General features: G+C 39.5%; 2 protein-coding genes across 3 annotated transcripts in view; one reads left to right on the forward strand and one right to left on the reverse strand.

Annotated features, from left to right (window-relative positions):
- The first annotated feature begins 24 nt into the window (after positions 1-24).
- Positions 25-7936, forward strand: mrpl45 (mitochondrial ribosomal protein L45). Its single transcript, XM_044189539.1, has 8 exons — positions 25-151; positions 817-1012; positions 2429-2546; positions 2802-2900; positions 3863-3911; positions 4007-4156; positions 4534-4707; positions 7430-7936. Exons 1-8 carry the CDS (start codon positions 89-91, stop codon positions 7526-7528), a joined length of 948 nt encoding a protein of 315 aa, XP_044045474.1. The 5' UTR covers positions 25-88; the 3' UTR covers positions 7529-7936.
- A 6-nt stretch (positions 7937-7942) lies between these two features.
- Positions 7943-24148, reverse strand: part of gpr179 (G protein-coupled receptor 179) — a 28696-nt gene continuing 12490 nt past the window's right edge. The window contains exons 5-12 of one of the 2 annotated variants that reach the window (XM_044189538.1): positions 22710-22778; positions 17892-18001; positions 16665-16903; positions 15634-15772; positions 15385-15487; positions 14024-14170; positions 10905-13620; positions 7943-10778 (exon numbers count right to left, since the gene is read on the reverse strand). In XM_044189538.1, the coding sequence (XP_044045473.1) occupies positions 10168-10778; positions 10905-13620; positions 14024-14170; positions 15385-15487; positions 15634-15772; positions 16665-16903; positions 17892-18001; positions 22710-22778 (4134 nt within the window). In that variant the 3' untranslated portion in view covers positions 7943-10167. Of the gene's footprint in view, positions 13621-14023; positions 14171-15384; positions 15488-15633; positions 15773-16664; positions 16904-17891; positions 18002-22709; positions 22779-24148 lie in introns of both variants that reach the window. The other variant, XM_044189537.1, reaches the window with a different exon arrangement.

Genomic DNA, 24148 nt, shown 5'->3' on the forward strand with positions numbered 1-24148 from the left:
CGTGTTATGTTGACAGCTTAAAATAAAGTTTTATTTTGAAAGCGGAAACCGGAAGTTCTTTTTTTATTTTAATAGAAACGGTGGCAAGATGGCGATGCCCATGAAGAGGACGCTGGTGGCTCTTCACAGAGCAACATGTAGCAGTTTGAAGGTACTGAGACATTTAATAACATTTTACTTTATTACACGCAGACAGTTAATATGTCGAAGAAGCAGCTCGTTTGTTTCGCCTGTTATGAACACGTTACACTGCACGTAGTCCTTACGAGGCTAGCTTAGCTAACGTTAGCTAACTCTCAGGACCATTGATTGTATATTAACCTCCGCGTAGATACACCAGGAAAAAAAAATGATGAAATGTTGGGAATAACTCATGGTAAATCTAAATTATGACATGTACTGAGTCAAACACATTTTAAAATTTAACAGTCAAATGTTTGACTTTGTTATCTCATCCTTAAGAGTGGGTGGTGGTGTTCTGCTGGATTGCATGTGTGTTTCTAATATTTTGTCCACCCCATTTACATACATGGGAGGGGGAGTCAAAATATTAGAAACACCTTTCAGTGTAATGTACAACACCACCACTAACGTTAACTATGAGCTCAATAATAAACAAAGTAGCTGACAGAGTCACCAAGAAAATAAAAATGTATAAACTTTGTAAAAAAGTAGAATTCATGGCAGAGCTGTTGTATTAGATTGCATTAGATTGTCCAGGTGTACTTAATAAAGTGGCCCATGGATTGGAGATTGATAAACTAACTTTGAAAACAGCTCTGATGGTAAAACACTTATTTGTCCTCCTCCTCTCAGAATGCAGAGGCGTCTCTGGATGTGCGGCATCCCGTCCCACTTTTCCTGCCGGTCCGGACCAAGAAGCGGTACTTTATCCCTCCGGCAGTGGGGCTGAAGGGGAAGAGGGAAGAGAACACGGAGGCCAAGGCCCGAGCAGCAGGCATTGTCTTCAGACAGCAGTACTTTGAGAGGCCCATCAACATCGCCTGCACTGGTAATAATGTTTATTGACAGGCATACATGAAATTATTGCTGTTGTGGGACTAGTTTCAAATGGTTGAATGTTGAGACTGCAAGGGCAAAGTGTCAGAGATAGCGTGGGAAATTATGTTTGGTTTGGTTGGTTTATTAACACTCTGATATAGTTATAAAAAACAACATATCAGACTTTGGAGGGATAGAACGATGGTGATTGGTAAGTTTACCATAACTACCAGTGACTTTTAACAGGTAACCAGTAGAGCTGGGTATTTAACCTCAAAACCTTTTCGGTGCAGACCAAAGTGTGTTTATCAGACTCTTTCTGATTTAAATAATAATTTTGTCACATTTAGCCTGATAATCAGACTGAATTACCATTTTGTTTTCACTTCATTGTTTTAATTATTCTATCTGACTCGCTGGAAAATATCAGGGCCTGAGGGATTCAGCGGTCTGGAAGGAGGCCTCTTGTACAGCTTTGGCTTCTTGTGTTAGGACGGTGTAGTCCCTCATTCGTCCAGGAGTGTTCCATCGTAGAAAAGGTTTCAGTCGTAGTCATCTGGACACTGTTTTCAGAATCAAGACGTTTCGGCTCCCATCCGGAAGTCATTCTCAATTGTGAAAATGGACTGAGAACTCAGAAATTTAAGCTACTCTGTGTTACTTAAGCCCCGCCCTCAGGAAGGAGTCTACCTGAGTATCTGTTGATTAGCTAGTTTCACCTGAAACTGACCTAATTGTTTCCATGATGGCCCAGTAATCAGTAATCAGGCCTATTGTTTTCTGGCTGCACCTCCCTCATCACTGTTAAGTACCTGATTAGCATATGATTGACATGACCAAGGTGCTGATACACTGTGGTAAACTTTGGGCAGATTGAATCTCAGACTACCATTTCTGTTCAAAGAGGGGTTTTCTTTTTTCACAAAAATGGCTTCTTTGACTCCTCTTTCAAACCAACTCTTCTCTCTACTTCGAATCTTCACCTCGCTGTCTTCAAATGTTCGGTTTGTAGCTTTTAGATGCAAATGCACGGCGCTCTGCAATCCTGAGTTAGCGTGTCGTCTGTGTTAAATTTAAAAAAAGGGTTTCATAGAAAAAGATGTTAATATTTATTACTGGATGATACAGAAAAACTTATTGTTTTAGTAATTGGTACAGAAACTCAGGTATCCAGTAATCATTTGGGTAAAGAAAGTGGTGTATTAGTAGTGAGATAAATTCAACACCAGCACATTTGTCCTCAAACCTCAACAACAGGGCTGCTGTTGTTGTGTTTTATAATAAATGCCAGTTCACAACCCAAAAGTGTGGAGCTACTTCTCATCAATCAGATGGCATTTGTGCATTGAAACTATTTATTTTGCAATATCTTTCCTGGTTGGAGGGTACATACTGATTGATCAGTCCTGTCTGCTGTCTTTTCCAGCGGGAATCTTTGACCCCTACATCCCTCCAGAGGGTGACGCTCGTCTTTCCAGTCTGTCTAAAGAAGGCCTGAAGCAACGAACAGAACAGATAAGACAGAGCGCTGCCTCACAGCTAGCGTAAGATTGTTTCTCTAAGTCGCTGTGTTGTTCTTGTACTGATGGTTTTTTTTGTCAAACGTATCCGGATCTTGTAGGAAAGAATTGAGTTTGGTGTGGCCGTGTCTTTGAGAAAGAGGACACCTCTTTCTTACCACCTTATCACAGCTGTTTCATTTAATCAGATCCAAAACATCTTAAGATGATAAACTTTACACTAAATATGAGAAAGCTGAATGTCTTTTTTAAATTTTTTTTTATGTTTTTTTCTAACAGGATTCGTAAAATCAAAGAGCACGACTCTGAGTTCCAAACGAAGGATTTTGCAGAGCGAGCTCAAGAAATCTTTATTGAGGCTCACAACTCCCTGACACAGTAAGAAAATGAACTCATGTCTGTCACCTCACTCGGCCAGCTGACACTGCTCGTCTCAGCCTCATAGTCAGGGAGGGATGCTGAATATTACAGTGAGACATTTGTTATAGAAGTGAGAGATAGACTCATGCTGCCTTCGGCTCTGCTCCAAAGTGGGAAAGCACTCGAATGAAGAAAGATCCTTTGCATTGTTGACAAATTAAGCTAAACAACTTTTGTTCTAGTTACATTAAGAATGAATTAGCTGGTTCTCAGAAAAGATCTCACAATACACTGCAGAGCTGATGTACAGTCATGTTGCCCGTTTACTGAGATCAAACTGTCTGATACTTTATTTTCTCCATTTAGGACATTTTTTTTAAGTCCTTACAAACAGAGCCAGGTTCGTTTAATATTTGACGGTTAATTTTTTTAAATTCAAATACACTTACTAGGATTTTCTGAAGCTTTCAACTGCATCTCATGGTCTTAATCGGTGGGTGGAGTTTGCTCAGTCTGATTAAAGCTGAGTAAATTTGGCAAACTCTGTCCGCTGATGAAGACCGTGAGCTGCAGTTGAAAGTAAATATTTTTGTCTATCAATTATTAAATTCATTCTGTACATTTCTTTAACTTTGTTTTTGTTCTTTGTTAAAAAACAAAACAAAAAAACAGCACATTTTCCACAAATATCATAAAATAACATTTCCACAGTCATGTACAGATGCAGTAACATGTCTTTTTATAAATAGAACTTTTAATTTGAACAAATTTTTTATTTAAAATACAAACTTTATGTTTAAAAATTGACTTGAAATTAACTGCTCTCCCTGCGAAAGCAAAATGAGGGGTTATTTTCTAGCTGCGTATGAGGTGATTGACAGGAAGCTGAGCCTGATGTACAGTAATGCAGCGTGTTACCCTTAAAAATCTGTGCCGTAAGGTTTAGAGAGGAAGATTGATACCTGCTGTTTGTTTTGCAGTTTCAACAAGGAGAAACTTCACTCCTTGGTGACAGAAAGGTGTTATCCTGTAAGTTCTTCTTCTGAACGTTGCTGAAGTTGTTCGCTAATTCAGTTTCATCAAATCCCCAATTTACAGTTTTTACTCCTGTGTTCTGTGTTCAGGAGATGACGAGGGGGAACCGCTACAAGACGATCCGCTGGAGGTTTGTAGAGTCCCTGGAGCCGCCCAAAGTGGTCCACGCCCGCTGCCCCGACATGGTCACCAAAGGCAACCTGTACGGCCAGGTGACGGTCCGCATGCACTCCAAACAGGTACGACTCGTGTTATGGACTGTATTCAACTCCAATAAAGTTCAATCATGAAATGAGTATGAATTATTTGTGTGCAGAGCTTTTTTTTGAAGTGTGTGTTAATTTTTCCCGTATTTTCCAGGATTTTTTTTCAAATATCATTAATAAAGCTGCTGTTGTCAGTGTTTCTTACCCACGTGCTGCCAAAGCTCAAGTACAGTTTTGAGCATAAGTACCTAAAACCTGAAAACATTTTTATGTAATGTATCTACGTTGCACACAGTTAATTGCAGGGCTGAAATTCAAGAGCAGCTTTGGGGTTTGCACCTGGGTTTAAAGATTACAGTCAGGATTTAGATGACTGATTGAATCATCTTTCACGTCTGCTTGTCCTGCAGACTCTGGCCATCTACGACCGCTTCGGGAGGCTGATGCTGGGCAGCGAGGAGCAGCCAAAGGACGTGTTGGAGTACCTGGTCATAGAACGACACCTCGTCAACCCCTACGGCCGATGGAGGTTACACGGAAAAATAGTGCCATCCTGGGCTCCTGCCAAAGACCCAGTTATTAAGGTGACCCTCTACTCTGCACCGGCTGACAACATCTTTTATATATCTTTTAGTAAGAAAAAGGCAGCGGTCCAAGGCACACTTCCTGTCAAAGGGAGATTAAAAACCTTTAATAACTGGCCAGCTCATACTTCACTTTAATGACCACATGAACAAGGTCGGTGGGGTATGTTTTAGTGTCTCAAGCGTTTCAGTATCATTTTCTTATATTTTATCTTATATTTTCTTTACTGGATTAGTTTTAGGTAGCTGGACCTAATAAACTTGCCCAAACAGCAACCAATGGTGAAAAATGTATTATCTTACACTCTAATTCTGTGTGAAAAAGACATCAATAAGGGAGTAACTTTTATGTATGTAGGAAAAGCATGTATAACCTGTTTTAAATGTGTCTCTACATGAATATTGTTTTTATTACAACATGATAGGTAATCACAGTTCAATAGCGTTATCATACATGTATCGCACAGCAGAAAAGTGTCTATTGAAACATCATATAAGCCAAAAGTTCATTCTTGACTTAGTCAGAAATAGTATTTTGACAAAACAATCCCAACTCCATTTACTAGCTTTCATTTATAACACTTTTTATGGATGAAATCACAACAGCTACTGAGTCAACAAATCCATCTCCATGACAACTGAGCAAACTCCATCTGCTGGAGGTTGAAAGCTCCAGGAAAAAAAAGCTTGTAAGGGGGACCTTGATTTGGGATTAAAGACGGTTTAGTTCCTTTTTGACAAGAATATTGCCATAGACCTCAGAGACTAGTGACACATTTCACAGAGAAAGTGTTATCTCCAAAACTAGATCACATTAGTAGAGAAGTGGGGGGGGGGGCTTATTTGATTTGTCCAGATCTGGAGACATTTATCTCTGAGATTCCTGCCTTTACCCTAATAAAATGTATGATTCTCTCATCATTGAATTGATTACATTTAAAACCCAGACAGCAACATCTCTTTCAATTAACAATGTCCAAGCTACTCTGGATAATCCACAGAACACACAACAGTTTTCATATGGACTATTTAAATGGTAGAAAGTCGTTTCAGTGAAAAGTGTTGACAGTATGGTCTGTGGGCTATCCAGAGTAAAAGCGATATTGATAATGGAAAGATGTAATTTTCAGTTGCTTTGAGTTCAGTTGCAAACCAAAACCTCTGTTGTGTTGGGGTTGAGGCAGAAATCTCAGACACAGATATCTCAAAACCTGGACAAATAAAACCAGATCTATCTACATAGATAGATGCCACTAGAGGTAAGTGAGAAAATATGTTGTTGTTTTTTTTTGTCATTTGGGGGGCTATTTAACCATAAAGAGCTGATGTTCCTTGGTCAACAGGTTTGAGCATTCAAATATCAGTCTGAGTTTCCTGATCGCTAAGCTCTGGACTGAGAGGACTCCTGCTGACCTGATTGTGTTGCTCACAGTGTGGATGCAGGATTAAACCACATTTCTCCTCCGCAACTATTTCATTAACTAGCATATCTCCATCATATGTAAATATTTTGGTTACATGCAGGAATGTGATGTTGTGGCCTTTGCACATGAATCACTGTTGCATGGAATTTAAATGATCTGGAGATGTGTTGCCTAAAGTTTATTCTGATATGGTACAAGTTTCCTCAATAACAAGCGTGTGTCAGTCAGCATCAGTAAATTATGAACAAAGCCCTGTTGAATTCTGATTACCTGATAGGTCGTGTTCAGTGTCTGCGCCACTCTTCACAGTGTAAGGCTGGAATTGAAGTTGACTTGTGTTAAACGCATCACTGCAAAACGTAGAATCTAATCATCTTAAATATGTGAGTCAGCCCCTGCTGTGTCTCAGATATACCAGACAGATGGAGCAGTAATGTTGCCTGGAAGGGGTTTTCAGAAGTGTTCTCATAGTTAGTTTGTGTAACAATAAGGAGCTTGTTGTTAATGTGATCACAAAGCAGAATGTTTCCTCCCTCCTTTCATTTACAATAAGAAAACAAGGGGAATTAGATTTATGTAATTCTGGTGTGTGTCTCCAAAAATATTAAACTTATGGGATGTTTCATTGTATATGAATTGTCTTGTTCCTGAAATGGCCGAAGTGATTCATTTCACGGAGGTTTTCTTTTTATATTTTCAAATTTTCATTCATTTTAAAATACCATGCAGTTCTTACATGTATAATACTACGGATCTCTTACAATCAGTTTCACCAGACAAATTCTTTGTGGTTATTTTAGGCTCCGCCACCTGTCAATCACAATCTGTCAAGCCAACTGACAAATGAAAGCAGGACGGCAGCCGGCAGTCCATGAATTTAAACAGAAATGAAAACCAGGTTTTAAAGCTGCTCTCGTGTTTGGGGGCAGTAACTGGTAAACTGTGTTCCAAGTATTTAATTTAAAAACAACTAAGGTAAATATAATCTGGGAAACCATTTATAGTGATTATAAAACAATAAGGGAATGCAGGAGCAAACTATTCAATCACACTAGGATGATTCTTTTACAGTGTTGTTGAAGTAAGTTGTTTTCCAGTGCCTTTCCACTGTTTTGAATATCGCAAATTGGTTTTCCCATCTTGGTCCTGAAGGTAAATTCCCCTTGGAACAAAAGTATGGAATAGATGGCACTTGAGAGATTTGTTATCTGTTTGTATTATGTGTTGATTTCAGTTTATTTGACTAAAATTTGACTCTGCTTACAAATGATACTCATTTGCTCCTCTTACTCTTTCAGACTGTCATGATTCCTGGTCCAGAGCTGAAGCCAGGACAAGAGTTTGAGGCCCTCGACTATGAAGTTCCCAAACCAGAGGCGGTTCAATGGAACAAATAGGCCACCAGGTGGCGCTGCTCTTTTCATCAAACCACAGTAGGACATTATTTGCAGTCATGGGCCAAATGCTGTTTAAAATATGGCTGTGGCTGGTTAGTTTGTCCACTTTGGCAGGAAACCAGGCTTCCTTTGAAGGCTCTTATCTCTAAATGCTGTTGGCTGTTGAAACGGTGGAAGCAGCAGGTGAGTTTTAGGATGAACAAACCACTGTGTCCTGTAGCCAATAAAGCTGCTTCTTTCCCTACGACGAATTATTATCAATAACAGTCTGGAAAATAATAACAGCTCTTTTCATGACTTCAGATTTCACCATGACTCAGATTTGTTTCACACATTTTCTTTTTTCTTTTTTTTTAAAGGAGACTAACTTAATGTGTTCATGTAAAAAAAATAAATAAATAAAATGTACAGATCTCCAGAAATGGTATGGTTTATTTCTCTGATGAATATGCTGCATGTTGACCTCAGGAAATACAAAAATAAAGTGTCCCATCTGCTTCTCTTTACACCAGTAGATTTCAGAGGATTTTTCTTTATCAGAATAATCTTTCATAGAAGATATTGCATATAAAATTGAAAACAAAACATAGGCTGTTTCTCTATGCAAATCAAGGAATGTGTTACAACAATATTAGATTTTTTTTTTACGTGACAACAAATTACAGAACGCTCATTCAAAAACACACTAACATGCAACACTGCTCACAAAACTAGGTCACTCCATTGGCAAAAAACTTGGCGCAGTGTTTAACAATAAGATCACTGAATTAAAAACTAGCAGAAATGCTGAAAAACTGACACCTGATTTCACAGACAGATTTCTGGCATAGACATGTGACTTAATTACATCAATACAGAAAACTATTAATATTGTAAGTTTTATTCACCGTAAAACGTTTTCCAACATAATACTGCTTTTAAAACGTTGCAATCGTTTGTATCTGAAACTCAAGAGTAATGAGTCTGAACTTTTTATAATAGTACTCACTAATGTCAGACATGAAATGTAGGGCCACACTTGATGTAAAGAAATGATTAGCTAATAATAAAGACATCTAATAGTCATAAGACATCTTTGACTAATCCATAAGTTGATTGAATATAAAAATTGGTCTCATTATTTCTCTAGTATTACCGGTTGTCTGCATATCAATGGATTCATGCAGAAGAATCTCTTATAATCTAGTTCCTTTCAAAGACTTCATAGAATATTTATGAATATTAATGTGGTGCCAAAGATGTGACTTTTTTCAGCAATGACTATAATTACTAATATCATTATCTGGATAAAGAACCCTGACCAAAACTTTTGTAGTTGACCAAAACCTTAACTAGCAATTATTCAATAGATAGGAGCAGCCCCATTTTCATTGAAACTGAGGCCTCACCTCCATAATTCACATTATTTGCAGCACTTAGATTGAGTAAATCTGGAAGCAGGTCAGGTTAGCTGCAACATAAATGTCCGGTACAAATTGATTTACCAAACATTTAAAAAGAATGGATTTTTCACAGCATGTTTTTAATGTTTAATCTCGTTGTCCCATCTTAATGAAACTGGTGTCCAGTGCACTGCATCCACATAAAAGGCATTGACATCACTTTCTAAATGCTCAGATATAAAAGGATTATACAGCTTTTCACTCCAGTTTATGGTGATTTATGCAATTTTTGGCATAGTTACTTTAAGTGGTGGAATGTTATTTTTCCCATAATTATGACTGAATCAAAAGTGAGAGAGTTATATTAATCATTGGCCTTTAGTCATGAAATCAGTCACTTAAGCAAACAGGTATGCATAGTTTTATCAATCATTAATACTTGATTGAAAAAGAAATGTAATTTGACATCCATTGTAGTTCTAGCGGCACTGTTTTACACTTAACACTTTCTTCTACTTTGAAAATATCATTTCCACAAAAGAACAAAGTTAGACTGAATTTATCTGGTGTATGCTAATTAAGCTTAGTGTTCTATCTGTTAGTTTCCTGTGCTATATGTGTGATTGCGAGCACTGTGGACTTGTTAAGTTCAGGTTTTGTAACATCATTCACCCCAGCCATGGGTCCAACATACTGTACATACATGGCAAATATGTGAATGTATCACCTAAAAACATACAAAGACACAAAAACATTTTAATTTAAAATGGGGGGTAGAAGCAGGAAGAAAAGGGACTTCATCTAAATGCCATAGATGCCCTTCCATCAGCCAAGAAATGTCTGTCTGTAGTTGGATTGATTAGGGACATAATGAGTATGCAATATGTGCTCCAGTTAAAAGAAAATGTATTTTAAGTCAGGTTTGCACAACCTATTGTGTCCAGCTCATCAAGTATCTACTACAGGCTTCTTAGTCAGACAGCAGCATGGCCCAAGTGGATAGTCCAACCTGAAATAACAAGTTCTGTCTTTGAGTAGCCCAAGTAATTGTCCAACAGAAAGGGCTCTCATCTTTGCCAGCTGCAGGAGAGGTGTTCGTGAGCTGACCCTGCACTCTGACCTCCCTGTGGAGCTGGGGAAGTTAAAAACAAAGTTCCCCTTCAACACGGTACCACCAAAATGGTTTGATAGAGTTCACATTCCCCTTGTTTTAGTGAGAGGGGTCAAAAGTCAAAGCAAATGCTGGCTAGATTTAGGTCACAAATCAGGTGGGAATACAAGAGCTTCAGCAGCACATTCTGCATCGTCCTCTTCATCTTCTTCAGGAATATTCTCAGACTCCCATGTAAAAACATCAGAGGCATTGTCTGTGAATGAACCAGATCTGCTCCTTACCATATCCCAGGGACACAAAGCATCACGCCGGCCCAGGGCTAAGTTTTCTTTAGACTCATCTATCTGCTCTGTGCTGATATCTGCCGTTGTCTCTTCAACAATGAGTGGCCCCTGGTTCTCTGTGATGTCATCTTTGTCACTGTTGGGAATATCAACTTTGTTTTCGGTTGAGGTTTGTGGATCCTTAGATTCCCAGGGACAAATGTCTGCTCCAGTGCTGTCTTGCCTTTTGACAACTCCTGGCTCTTCTGTTTCCCATGGACAAACATCTGCCAGTGCACTATCTTGCTTTTTGAGAACTCTTGGCTCTTCTGTTTCCCATGGACAAACATCTGCCAGTGCACTATCTTGCTTTTTCAGAACTTTTGGGGCTTCTGTTTCCCATGGACAAACATCTGCCAGTGCACCATCTTGCTTTTTCAGAACTTTTGGGGATTCTGTTTCCCATGGACAAACATCTGCCAGTGCACTATCTTGCTTTTTCAGAACTTTTGGGGCTTCTGTTTCCCATGGACAAACATCTGCCAGTGCACCATCTTGCTTTTTCTGAACTTTTGGGGATTCTGTTTCCCATGGACAAACATCTGCCAGTGCACTATCTTGCTTTTTCAAAACTTTTGGGGCTTCTGTTTCCCATGGACAAACATCTTGTTTGGGATTTTCTTGTGTTTTCTCTGATGCTTTTGATACTTCAGTTTTGACTGCCCTTGCTTCCTCTGTATCCCATGGACAAACATTTGCATGAGCTGTGTCTTGCCTTATATGACTCTCTGATGTTTTTGGGGTCTCTGGCTTTCCTGATTCTGGTTTGCTACTATCCCATGGACAAACATCTGCCGGTCTTTCCAGTCCTTGTGACACCATCTTGGTAGCTGAAGTTTTTTCAGGGGGCTCAGTTTCCCAGGGACATACGTTTACTCTTGGGCTGTCTTTCCCTTCAGTCTGTACGGAAGCAGCCTTCAAAGACGAGAGTCTTTTTTGTGAGTCTTCTGGTTTGTCCTGATGTCCAGTCTCCCAGGGACAAATATCTACCTTAATGGTCATTTGTGAAGTTGAGTCTGTATTTGTTGGCTCTGTGTCCCTCTCTTCCCATGGACAAATGTTTTCCATGATTTTAGGGGGATCAGGGAAATCCCATGGACAACTTTCTGTTGTCTTGGTCACTTGTCTGCCCACATGCAGGGCAGGTGATTTTACTTGGTATTGTTGCTCATTACTTAAACTTTCTTTTGATGCACTGGGATGGACGGCATGTTTCATAACTTCTTGTTGAAGGGGCACTGCCAGCGTTCCCTTGGTCTCCAAAGGATTTAGATTTTCATATACAACATCAGCCTTGTCCTGAACATCCCAAGGACAAACATTAGCATATTCATTATCTTGCTTTATTGAAGGTTGGGGAGTTTCTGAAGTCTCCCAGGGACATATGTCTGCTGCACGTTTCAAAGACTGTTGTGTCTGTGAATCTCTGGACAGGTTAGTATAATAAATAATGGGAATATCCTGCGATTCCCAAGGACACACATTACCATGGGCACTTCCTTGTCTTCTCACATTGCCTTGCTCTTGAGAGTCCCGTGGACTCGCAACATCACGACCACTTCCTTGTCTTCTTGCATTCCCTTGCTCTTGAGATTCCCGTGGACTCGCAACATCACGACCACTTCCTTGTCTTCTTGCATTCCCTTGCTCTTGAGATTCCCGTGGCCTCGCGTCACCACGACCGCTTCCTTGTCTTCTTGCAGACCCTTGCTCTTGAGATTCCCATGGACATACATTACATGGTTCAGATACCTGCGATTCCCAAGGGCAGACGTCTGCTTTAATGCTCTGCTGCTTCTTTGGTCCCTCTCCTTCCTGGAAAGTACCAGTTCCATCCCATGGACACACATCTGCATAGGAAATATTACGGACTGGTGTAATTCGATTACTACCTCTTCTGTGAGTTGAAGGAGTTCTACAGCTGCTGGCAGTTTCCCAAGAACTTATACTACTACGTTTGCTGTTCTGCCTTGATAAAAACACATTTTCACAAGTGCCATCTTTTTGCATATCATCCGTGTCCCAAGGGTAGACGGCAGATTTTACGATCATAAGCCTTCTTGGGCTTCTGTCCGAAGAATCCCCAGAGGACAGTCTGATAGCATTCTGCTTCACAAGGCATGGTTTTCCATCCGTTGTCATACTTCTTTTCTGCAGTGACCTCTTTTCCATGCTTGGACGTCTACTAGATGTCCGTGATCTTGGTGTTGTGGAAGCACTTTCCTGACTTTTTTGTGAAACAGAATCCTCTTTATGTAAACTTCCATCCTTACTGGACTTGCTTCCCGCATCCATGGATCCCATAATGGATTTCACAGAGAGCCACGTACTGGTGGTGGTGCGGAAGGAGAAGACACGTTGATCTTTTGTGAACTTTGGTCTTGGAGTGCCTGGTGCACTTGCAGACACAAGGACCTGTGGTTTGGGGGACTCAGTTTCACCTTGTATTCCCTTGTCCTCTGAAGGATTATTTTCTACACGTGGTAAATGGTCCCAGGGACAGATAAGTGCCTGTGGAGATGGTGGCCTTTTTTCCTCACCATCCTCAGAGTTTGCGTAGGTGACATGCTTCTGGTTCTTGTCCGCTGATTGTTCTTTCTCTACATCCCAAGGACAGACCTCAGTCTTGTCAAATGACTCTGACTGGAGAGCACTTCTGGTCTGGTCACTAATGGAAATGCTCTGCCTTGACCTTGTCAGCACTGTGCTGGTTCTGTTAACCTTTGGTATGTTCTCCATAGAATGGGCGGTAGTGGAGGTTAGACTCCAGGACTTATGAAGCCTGGTGTGATCAGGATGCAGGAAATTGATATCAATCGTCAGATTTTGGGCACTCGCTGATTTACAGACCACTGGTGGAATATCCAAGGAATCTGTCTCAGATTTCCGGGAAGATCTCTTCACAGCATTGGCCTTTAACATGGAGTCATGCAAGGAAGAGTCTCTTCCCCTGACAGAGTGATGATCACTTTGGGACTTGCGCATGGATGGTGATTTCATTGAGCTTTTGTAACTAATACTGACAGTGTCTGGGGCCCTCCTGAAAGACTGCTGATTTGCACTTCTACTCCCACTCCTACTGTGGAAGGATCCATCTTTCTCCTCGCGGCTGCACTGTCGGCTCATGGTTTCTGGGATCTCAGCAATGCGTCTAATAATGGATCTCCCAAATGCACATCGAGAACTACGCTTCTTTGACAGATGAGGGTTGTTTGCGGTCATCTTCTTGGTCTTGTGGACTTCTAACTGGGCATATAACTTCTTCAGTTCATCCTGGTGCATATGAAGAAGGGAAGGAATTGATGAAGGGATTAAGGAAATGGTTGAAATGATTGAGGAGAGGAAAAGATATGGAGAGTAACAAGTCAGAGGAAAGGTAAAAGACACGTTTTCATGTAAGAAGAACACAGTTTAGGATACGAAAAGGATAAAGGGGGTAGAAAGGTTATACAGTACAACATATGTTCATTCTACCGTTGATTGTATTTACTGTAAATTTAGGATTTAAATTATAATACATTTAAGATCTGTTTAATTGAGTCTACATGTGGTCATAACTGAAATTAAGAGACATTTATTTTCCTTATTTAGTGACTTTTGGAATTTCTTCCACCTTTTGTAAATTATGTCCCAATGCAAAGTGATAACATCGTTCTGAGTGGACAAGAGGGTTTACCCGAAAGTCATCCGGGTCCACACTGTTCTCACTCCAAGCAGAGTGAAAACTGCTGTTGAGGTACGAGCCGGAGCGCCGAAGGTCCACTTCATCTTCATACACCTCTGCTGCAATCTCCTCTCTCCCAGGCTTAGACACATGAAGAAACTGTAGAAGACGCACAGGCATACAATTCATATGTAAACATTTCACATATGAAAACAACATCGTGTGTAGTGATGCAATTAATAATTAATGTGTGTAGGTCTGCTGATCTGCTGGGCTGGGCTGCAACACTTGAGTCCACAGTGAAATTTCTCCACAAATATTGGATGGATTGGCATAAAATCTTGCAAAGATATTCATGGTCCCAATAGAATTTACTTTTCGTAGCATGCATGTATGCATACTATGCCAACAAGATAAAAGTTAGCATGTTACACTAGTCTCGCATAGCCAGACCTAGCTCCACACCTCAGTGTTACACTAACATGGCATTACATTAGCTTGCCACAACATTAGCTTGATAGCATGCTAACGGTATGCATGTCAACAGGCTTAAATACTAAAAATTACATGCTAAACTGTAGCATGCTGAGTTAAATGCTAACTGAAGTGAATGCTGACACTATGTTAATGTTAGCATTTAGCTAGATTGCACTGCAGAGCCTTGGGACAACTGAGGCTAACAAGTTTGACAATGTATTGCTGAGCCTGTAAGTCTGAGTCTGTACAGATGATGATAAACCCCTTTGATTTATCAAACAATACAGTCTTTTCTCCGGTGCAGGACATCAGGACAAACATTTGTTTTTTAAGATGTAAAAATAAAGTTATCTCTTCATTTTTCATCCACTCAACAATTTCGTTTTTTGGTGTGTGATGAGCATTACAGCTAAGTGCCTTTGACACAGTACTTCTTTTAATCTTGAATGACTGAGAATATGCAATGACACTCTTATTTACAACATTACAAAATCATTGCTTAGACAGGCAAACTGCAATAATCAGAGTGGATGAAAGTTTCCCCTTCCATTCACTTTCCTTCCACTTTGCCAAAAACACTTGACTGTGTCCCATTACTCCATTATATGTAATAAATTACATATTATAAATACATTCCAGTCTACATATATCATCTGAATGTTTAGAAGGTATAAAGAAATGGCAGTTGTCACTACTGGTGGTATTACATGTACATTAATGTAATTTAAATTAACCCGGATTAAGGCAAGAATATTTCAAGAGTACGGATTTCCCATTAACAGATTGAGATTATTCATCAATCTCCATTTTTTTTATATTTGATTAATTACCTTTTTTTCTACTTTGACCCCATAAATGTATTCACTTTGGCACTATGACATAAAAATGCTGAGTACCTTGGGAATGAAAAGCAGGGCGAGTGTCACAGTGATGGTCACATGGGTGTGTGTGAAGGAGAGCAGCAACATCCAATCAGGATGGAGAGAGGGAAAGGTGAACCTGAGGGAGACAGAAAACACAAAATCATGTCACATCGGTGCACTGGGTTTTTACTGTGACGTATACAAATACACTGCTGAGGGTATTGTATCGCTCAGGTTAGCTGTCTTGCATTTGAGAGGTTCAGAGAAATGCTCGCTGTTTACCGGAACAGGTGAAACATGGTGGAGAGAAGCAGCTCGTTGTGGATGGCAATGCCCATGTAGCGAGGCTCGTGGAAGGCTGAGGGGACCGGCCTGACGGTGGTCCACAGGGAGCTGCCCCAGCACAGGAACAGAAGCTCAGCTGTGGCAGAACAAAGTAAGGACAAAAGAAATGGTGATCGCTTGCATGTTCAGATATGAATAGTGCAGTTATTTTCAATTTGTTCTAGTTAAGTAGTTAGGTTTTTCTCAATCTAATACTGATGAAATGCTAAATAATGTATAAACTGCTATCCAAGATAGTCTGAGTTACAGCTGATATCAGCGAGGAATTTATTTTTTAAGGTAAATTCTTGTTTTATACAACTTTGGTCTTATTTTTATAGTTTCATGGTTCAACTTTGACTTACCGTAATTACTGTAGTTATGTGGACACAGATTTCCTGTGCAATGAGGCATTATTACTGACATTTCAGGTGTGCTCCCTATTGGTTTTACCTCTAAAATAAAGGTGTCTAGATAATCCGACTGAACTGTTGGCCTGTTTACAACCAGTGTGATAATCTGATCCTTCATGTTTCTCGGCCCATTGGACTTTGTCGTAGTAAAGTCGTCTTCTTCACTGATCTAAGCAGTTACTTCCGTGAGTACAATATTGTTATTACTGAGAGAAATGATGGCCAAAAGTACAAAAACAGAACCTAAATTGTAACAAACTGGAATTATCCTTTAAGGTTAGAAATGATTTCTCCTGTATTTTCCTTACAGTTCTGCGACACTCTTCTCTAATGATATTGCTGCTTTCATCAAAGTTAACATTGGCTTTAGCGTAATAATAGATCTTTATTTGAGGTCAAAATATCTACAAATTGAGTTGATTGTTGTTTTAAAAAAACTGTTTTATCCATTCTTTAACATTTTTTAGTATATTACATAAACATACCACATTTATTTAAATAAAATAATTTGATAATAACTGCATTGTTGGAGTGAAAGGATCTGTCAGCTCAGAAGGTTTGTCCACTGACACTCACCCACAGCCATCATGTAGTCCCAGCGGTCCAGGTAACACAGGTTGAACCCCTGCCCGTCTGACGTGGTGGTTGTGATGAACACCGGGATGTTCCTGTCGCGGTTCTGGAGGACACCCACCGTCCACGCACACAGGAACCAGCTGACCGTCATCAGCATCACCCCCAGAATCCTCAGCAGGTGGAGGCTGGACATGTAGGGCACTCTCTGGGCCGTGCGTGAGAGGAACACCTTCAGCACCCTGTGCAGAGGCAAGGATCAATCAATGTGTGACTGCTGAAGACAAAATGTAGAAAACTATGAACTAACTTTGGTGAGACTATTTAACTTTTGCTGAACATGATAACTGGATAACGGCACTTTTTCCACACCGTGGTGTGTTTACTTCTTTTGCTTCTTTTTTACGAGTGTTATAAAATCATTAAATAAATGTTTATCTGAGACATATCTAAAACATAGTTTACCTGTAGCACAGGTAGAGGACAGTCAGTAATGTCAGTTACACAGCGATATCTATGCAAAGTTAGCTAACATTAGCTAACAATAAGCTATTGATCATATCAGAGCAAGTAAGATTGCAGCAGGAAAACCCCTGAGTGTATTGAATTGAGCAAGGGTGCATTTTATTTCTTAAGAATTCAACTTTTAATTTCTACGAGGAAGAATGTGTGATTTCTTCTTCCAAACGTTACATAGCCTCGCTTTAAGATCAAAAACAAGTAGTTTAATTTAGTTTGAAACTGTAGTTTAATTATCTTTTAGTCAGTTGTGAGTGGTCAAGATTCAGGCGGTAGGTTTATGAGATGTTCACACACAGTTTCTTATTATTGCAAGCACTAATTTGTCTGTTATTGTTTACATATAAAAGGTAAGCAGCTTTATTTATATATCATATTTCAAACAGAGGCAATGCAAAGTGCTTTATATAGGCAAAGAAAATCATTAGAATGACATTAAAAAACAATAAGCGACAAAAAGCAGAATAAAATCAATTAAGACAGAATAAAATTAGATAAAATGAACCAGCTGACTACTTCCTAAAGATCTAATGTGGGTTTATATTCTTCAAGGAGATCAGATTTATGAACTAGAAGCATCACTTAAAGTTCAGACTGTGATCCGAACAGTGTTTTATAACAGTGTATGTTTTCAATCAACTAAACGTTGGTGGAATTATTGTTGTGTTGAAATGTCATGGGATGTTACTGTAAAATAAAACGCCAACCTACCTGTACATTTTCAGTGTGACTGTGCCGTAGACGATGGAGAAGCCGAGCATCCGGACCCAGCGGAGCAGAATACACCTGAACGTACTCGGCTTGAAGTACATGATGAAGACCTGCAGAGACAGAGAGACACTAACTGTGAGTCAAACTACAGCAGCAGTGTGGACGACTGTTTCTGTTGGTGTGTATCTCAACTGTATGATTATGATATATTCTTATAGATTAAGCTACCCAGCAGTATATAAAGTATATAAATTAGTATATTAAAATTAGCTCTACCTTTACCAGCTGCAACATTAGTGAGATTTACACATTAATGCATCACTAATTATAATCCAGTGTTATAATATATATTGTTCTGAAATGCGTCATTTTGCATAATGAGTAATTTTACTTTTGGTACTTTAAGTATATTTTGATGCTGTACTTTTACTTAAGTAAGATTTGAATGCTAGTACTGCAACTGCTGCTGCTATTACGACTATTACTACTACTTTTTTTATGACTACTACTACCATTAGTAGTGTTGCTATTACCACTAATTTTACCACCATATGACTTGGTCCTACAGTATATGAACAATATATATCTTTAGCATTAATAGACAAAAAGTGCCTGTTTGTCATGGGAATACTTTCAGTCACATTCAACAACGGGTTGTACCGTCGTCTCTGTTCAGTATGTAACAGAAGAGTGGATGACTGTAATCCAGGAATTAAAGCTCATTGTACTGTGACAGTCAGTCTCCGTCACTCTGGATAAGAGCATCAACTAAAGCCTAAAATGTGAATGCAAATTTACATAATTGTGTTCAAACCACTCATAAAGGATAAACTACTCAGAGTGAATACATATAGAATCAGAGACAATGTGCAGTAAACATTCAGAGGAAGGCAGTTTTAATCAGCAGAAATGGCCCGCACTCAAAGGCAGACTGGGGTCTCGGTTATAGACGGAGCTGCACTGGAGGAGGAAGTAATCTGATTGGTGAATCTAAAGCTACGAGCCAAAAAAAACACCAGTAACCCCAGTGAAATGTAAAGGCCTGATGCTTCTCAACCATATGAAGTGTCCCAGGTCTGTTAGTCCAGTTAGTTGATTGATTGAAAAATTAAGTTCCTGCAATTTAGGTTTAGCCCGACGTCAGTTGGTTAACTTTGGCGATCCCCTGACTTTTTCTCTAGCGCTACCAGCAGGTCAAAGTTTTCACTTATCCTGGAGTTTGGCACAGAAATTTGACCAGACATTCATGGTCCCCAGAGGATGAAGCCTAATGACTTTGGTGATCCTCTGACTTTTAATCTAGCGGCATCATCAGCATTTAGCTCAAAGCATCGCACAGCCTCACAGAGCCGCATAATTTTTAGTTCGATAAGTTCTTTCTTTAAAACAATAAGCTCCTTTAAAGATTCATCACTGAAAATCCATCAAATACTCCCTGTAGCCTTGAAAGTAGCTCTAAAAAGTTTGAGCTTGCTCCGTGTGGAGGACGGCAGCTCTGGTTGGCTCGAACATCTCCATCATTGATCCATACGTTCAGTATGTTCCAAACTATTGAACCCATTAACTCTCTAAATACACTGTTTCCAGCAGAGCTTCAGAGAGAGGGGGCGATGATAGTGCCGCACACAAGTTGTCTGTTACGTTAAACTATGAGTGTTTGGAACTTGCTGAATAAATGAATCAAAGGGGAAGACTTGGGTAATGCTGCAGGGATGGTTTAAGTTTCTATGGATGTTTTTATTTTATTTATTTACATTTTTTTTGTTATAACTCTGGGTCAATGGGGGGAAGGAGCAAGCCACCTTGAAAGCCTTCAGGCACTATTTGATAGTCAAAATACAGATGCTCAGTTTACTATTCCTTTAACACACAGAATCTGCAGCATTAATTATCTGGATGGTTTTAACAATTTACATGTGAAAAGTTTTGAATCGACTGTTTGCACATTACATGAACGTTTTAGGCATTTTGCCGACTAATCACATTTATCAGCGCTGCAGGGAAACAATGGCAGGTTGGAAAATAAGGACACCACAGAAGAAGATGAGTGGTTTTAAAGTCTCACACTGGGTGCCAACATAATGGATTTAAAAGAAAATCTATTTTTCAGTTGAATGGCTGTTAATCCTCCTAGTTGAACTGCCAACATTTTACAAATCACAGAAAAACCTTCCAAGGGGAGTTATTACGCTTTATATTTACTAGCCGATTTTCCCCTTTTAAGGGCACTAACAGAGGACTAAATCTATAGTATGACGCCAGAGCTGGAGTCACTTTGGTGGCAGAAGTATCCTACATTGACGTCATAACCTGACGTGAGCTTTAACTACAAATGTGGCTGCCTTTGTTCCCTAAGAGACGTGAGAGATGTATTCAACGGTGGACGAAGTATTCAGATCCTTTAATTACTGTAAGAAAAAGTACTAATACCAAACTGTAAGAATACTACATTACAAGTAAAAGTCCTGCAGTGAAAATGTTACTTAAGGAAAAGTATATAAGTAGTATCAGGAAAATGTACTTAAAGTATTAAAAGTAAAAGTACTCAAAACAGTAAAATGTCCCCTGTGACTGTTATACTATTATATATTATATCATTAGATTATTATTACATGCATTAATGTAAAAGCAGGATTTTACTAGTTATAGTTGGCTGAGGTGGAGCTAAATTCTAACTATTTGTATCGGACTGCAACTAATGATTATTTTAATTAATCTGCTGATTATTTTCTAACAAGTAACTAAAGCTCACAGATAAATGTAGTGAAGTAAAAAGTACAATATTTGTCTCTCAGATGTAGCGGAGTGGAAGTAGAAAGTGACATGAAAAGACTCAAAGAGACTAAAATAAGACTAAAACTAAGTACCTAAAATGTGTACTTAAGTGCAGTTCTTGAGTAAATATACTTAGTTATATTCCACCACCGGATGTATAAAATTTTACTTTGTATTAAGCCGAAAAATTGCTAAAAACTTACCAGAGCACCCCCAATGTGGGAAAGGGATGTTGGCATGTAGGGCCCAGGCTGAATGTGAGCACATCACACCGACAGAAGAAATCCAGCTTTGCTCTTTTTGATTCTTTTAATCAATACGATCAATCTCAATCTAGCTATATATAAGAAACCTTACACAGAACTGGCTTTTCTCCACGTGAGCACCAAACAGTCCCACCAGCAGGTGACCCGTTTGTAGTTCAGACGGACACCCCACCACAGCGACCCCTCGCTGAGATGAGAGAGTGAACTCCGACCTTTCATCTGGGACTTTCTGAACTACAGTCAGGTATGTGGGCTGCAATTTCGCTTTGAATTTCTCCAAACAAAACTCTCACAGCATCGTCCCGAAATGCCAAAAAGATTTTGCTCATTTCCCACACTGTCCTGTCTTCCATCGCTCATTGCAATATATCCTATATGCTATATATATATCTTACAATGTCACTATATTGTGTATCCTCAGCCTTCTCTCGCACATTGTACTCAATGAATCCTTTGCATTGCCCTTATTGTACTCAAGCGTGTGCACATTGTATTGTATAGTTTGCCTACAATGACACATGTACATTTTTATTAATTTATTCATAATTTTTATCTTTAGACATCATGTTTCTTTTTTCTGATTCTTATTTTTCACACTAGTCTTTATGCCACACTGCATTTCACTACACATATTACTTGTGCACATGACGAATAAACCCTTTGAATCCTTAAAATAAACAATATATTACAAGTTTATGGACTAGAGAAAAAATGTTTATCTGCTTGTTTGACTGTGTTGTGATAGACAGAGCGCCGAGTTTTAACTAAACTTTGAAGAACATTAGCGGTTGGTTGTAAATTCACTTCAAACACGGAAATTAGAGGAAATTCAGAGCACGTTTGCCTGATTGACAGGTGTCTCAGCTGATCACATGCTGCCCACCTCAGTTGAACCCAATCCTGATCATAATCCTAAAAAATCCAAATTCAGGCTTTTACGATTGTCTCCTGTAGCTGCCAAGATGGCAGCGGGTGTGAATATCAAATCCAGGCCTCAAACTGCCCCTTCAAAACTCCCCTGGCTGTTTTATCTACAGTCTGTAATGTGTTCAGTCGCCGCTGCTCATGCAAAAAGTCCCAACTCCTTTAGTTTATTCTAAACAAACTAGAAAAGTCATTTCCTGACCTGTGCACAGGGACAGAGCAACCAGTAAACGTGAAGGATTTCATGAACTGAATGAATTTAAATGAAAAATGACAACTATCAAAATGGACGTTCATTTATATGGACTTACATCATTTGAAAAAACCTTTTTATATGATAATCACTTTTATGATCTTTTGAAATCATCCCACCGGTTGTGCAGTTAAGAGGAGCAGAGCTGCCATGAGAACTCATTAACATGTTCACACGTTAAACTAAATCCATGATCAATGACCTGCAGTACAGTACACACACACACACACACACACTGAATCACTCAGAGTCAGCAGGAACAGCTCACATCGACTGACACTTTCAGATAGATGGATAAAAAGTCATGGCTGACTTATGTTAACGGCTCTTTAATTGGTGAAATGCATCTAAAAATTGATTGATAATCTATCACCGGAGCAGAGACGTTATGAAAACTGCCGACTACCTACTGTTCCCATCCCATTTCCACTTCCACTTCCACTTCCACACACGCACACACACACACACACACCCCTCAACCCATTCGCTCTCCCACAAATGGTCCATTATGATATAATCCATGGCGCTGTGCTGTGCAGTGATCTGTAAAGAGCTCTAATCTGTGAGTCTCTCAGCCGGCCGGCTCGGTCAGACACTCACCGGGAAGTAGAGGAGCAGGGAGCCGAACAAGATCGTCTCCAGCAGCAGGAGGCCGGACGCCCGGATCCTCTGAGGGGGGAGAAAGTGGACAAAAAAGGTTAAAAACAGTTAGAAAGTTATGAGAGGATGTGGTGCTGGTTGAGAGGTTAAAGGACCGTACCAGTGTATTTTCACATTATTCTGCACATTACTGCTGACCATCTTCCAGAGCATATGATACGTTTTTAGATTGCTATGACACATCCCAGGCAATCATAGTCCCCACCCCACTGCCTGGTTATCTTCTGTTCCACTAGTTTTCAATGTATTTTCTCATTGAGGGGTCTTTTATTGCTCTTTCTGAAAAGCTGAAACATGATACTGGGGTTTTCTGTCCATAGTCTAAGTTAAATAGGTATCTACTATTGGCCTTAACAGGTCAAAAACGTTGGACTATTCAGATCCTTTACCACAAGAAAAAAGTCCTGCATTCAAAACCTTACTTAAGTAAAAGTATGTACGTATTATCAGTAAAACGCTCCTGTCAGTGTTTTATTATATCTGATGTTTCTGGATTCATATTCCTGCTGCATTAATGTGTGTGTTGCATTTTACTGCTGCAGATGTTTCAGGTTGAGCTCATTTTAACTGCTTTATATACTGTTGGGTAGTTTCATCTACAGCAATGCATCATGGTCTATAAGATCATCGTGTTTGTGGCGTTGCTGTCCTGTGAGAACCACGTTTCTCTAAAAAGTCAACTTTTCATGAGAAAAACAGCCTGTTTTCAGCTCTGTGACGATGCGTTTTCCAGCTGATCCGAGGGGGGGTTAAAGAGTTTATTCAGCTTCAGGAGGAGGAGAGTTTTCTCAGCACATGAAGGAAACTCTTCATCCTTCAGCTCATCACAAACATCTGGAGATACAGGGTTTTCACTGGACAGGAAAGGTGTGAAAAATTGAGAGTGATCTGCAAAGTAACTGAAGCCGTCAGACAAATGTAGTAAAAAGTACAATATTTGCCTCTGAGATGTAGCGGAGTAGAAGTATAAAGTTGCATAAAATGGAAATACTCAGGTAAAGTACAAGTACCTCAAATCTGTATTTAAGTACAGTACTTGAGTAAATTTATTTAGTTACATTCCACCACAGACAACTGACCTTTAAAAAACCTACCCAAACCTAACGTACGTAATTACATTTTTGTCAGACCTGAATCGAAAGAGACCAGAGGATAATTAGACCCGATCCAAAATGTGGTTGACCCAAACAGAGAGAGAACACCAACACATGATGCTCCACCAGTTGGTTGAAAAGAGCAGCAAATCATTTTCCACCTGTGATGATGATGATGACGCCCCACATGAGCAGAGCTGAGAGAGTCCACTAGGAACTGAGTGGACCCATGAAAACCATCACTGTACTGAACAATAAAGAAAACCCATGCCATTATAACTAAGA

The sequence above is a fragment of the Siniperca chuatsi genome, linkage group LG3 (genome assembly GCF_020085105.1).
Source record: "Siniperca chuatsi isolate FFG_IHB_CAS linkage group LG3, ASM2008510v1, whole genome shotgun sequence".
Lineage (NCBI taxonomy): Eukaryota > Metazoa > Chordata > Actinopteri > Centrarchiformes > Sinipercidae > Siniperca > Siniperca chuatsi.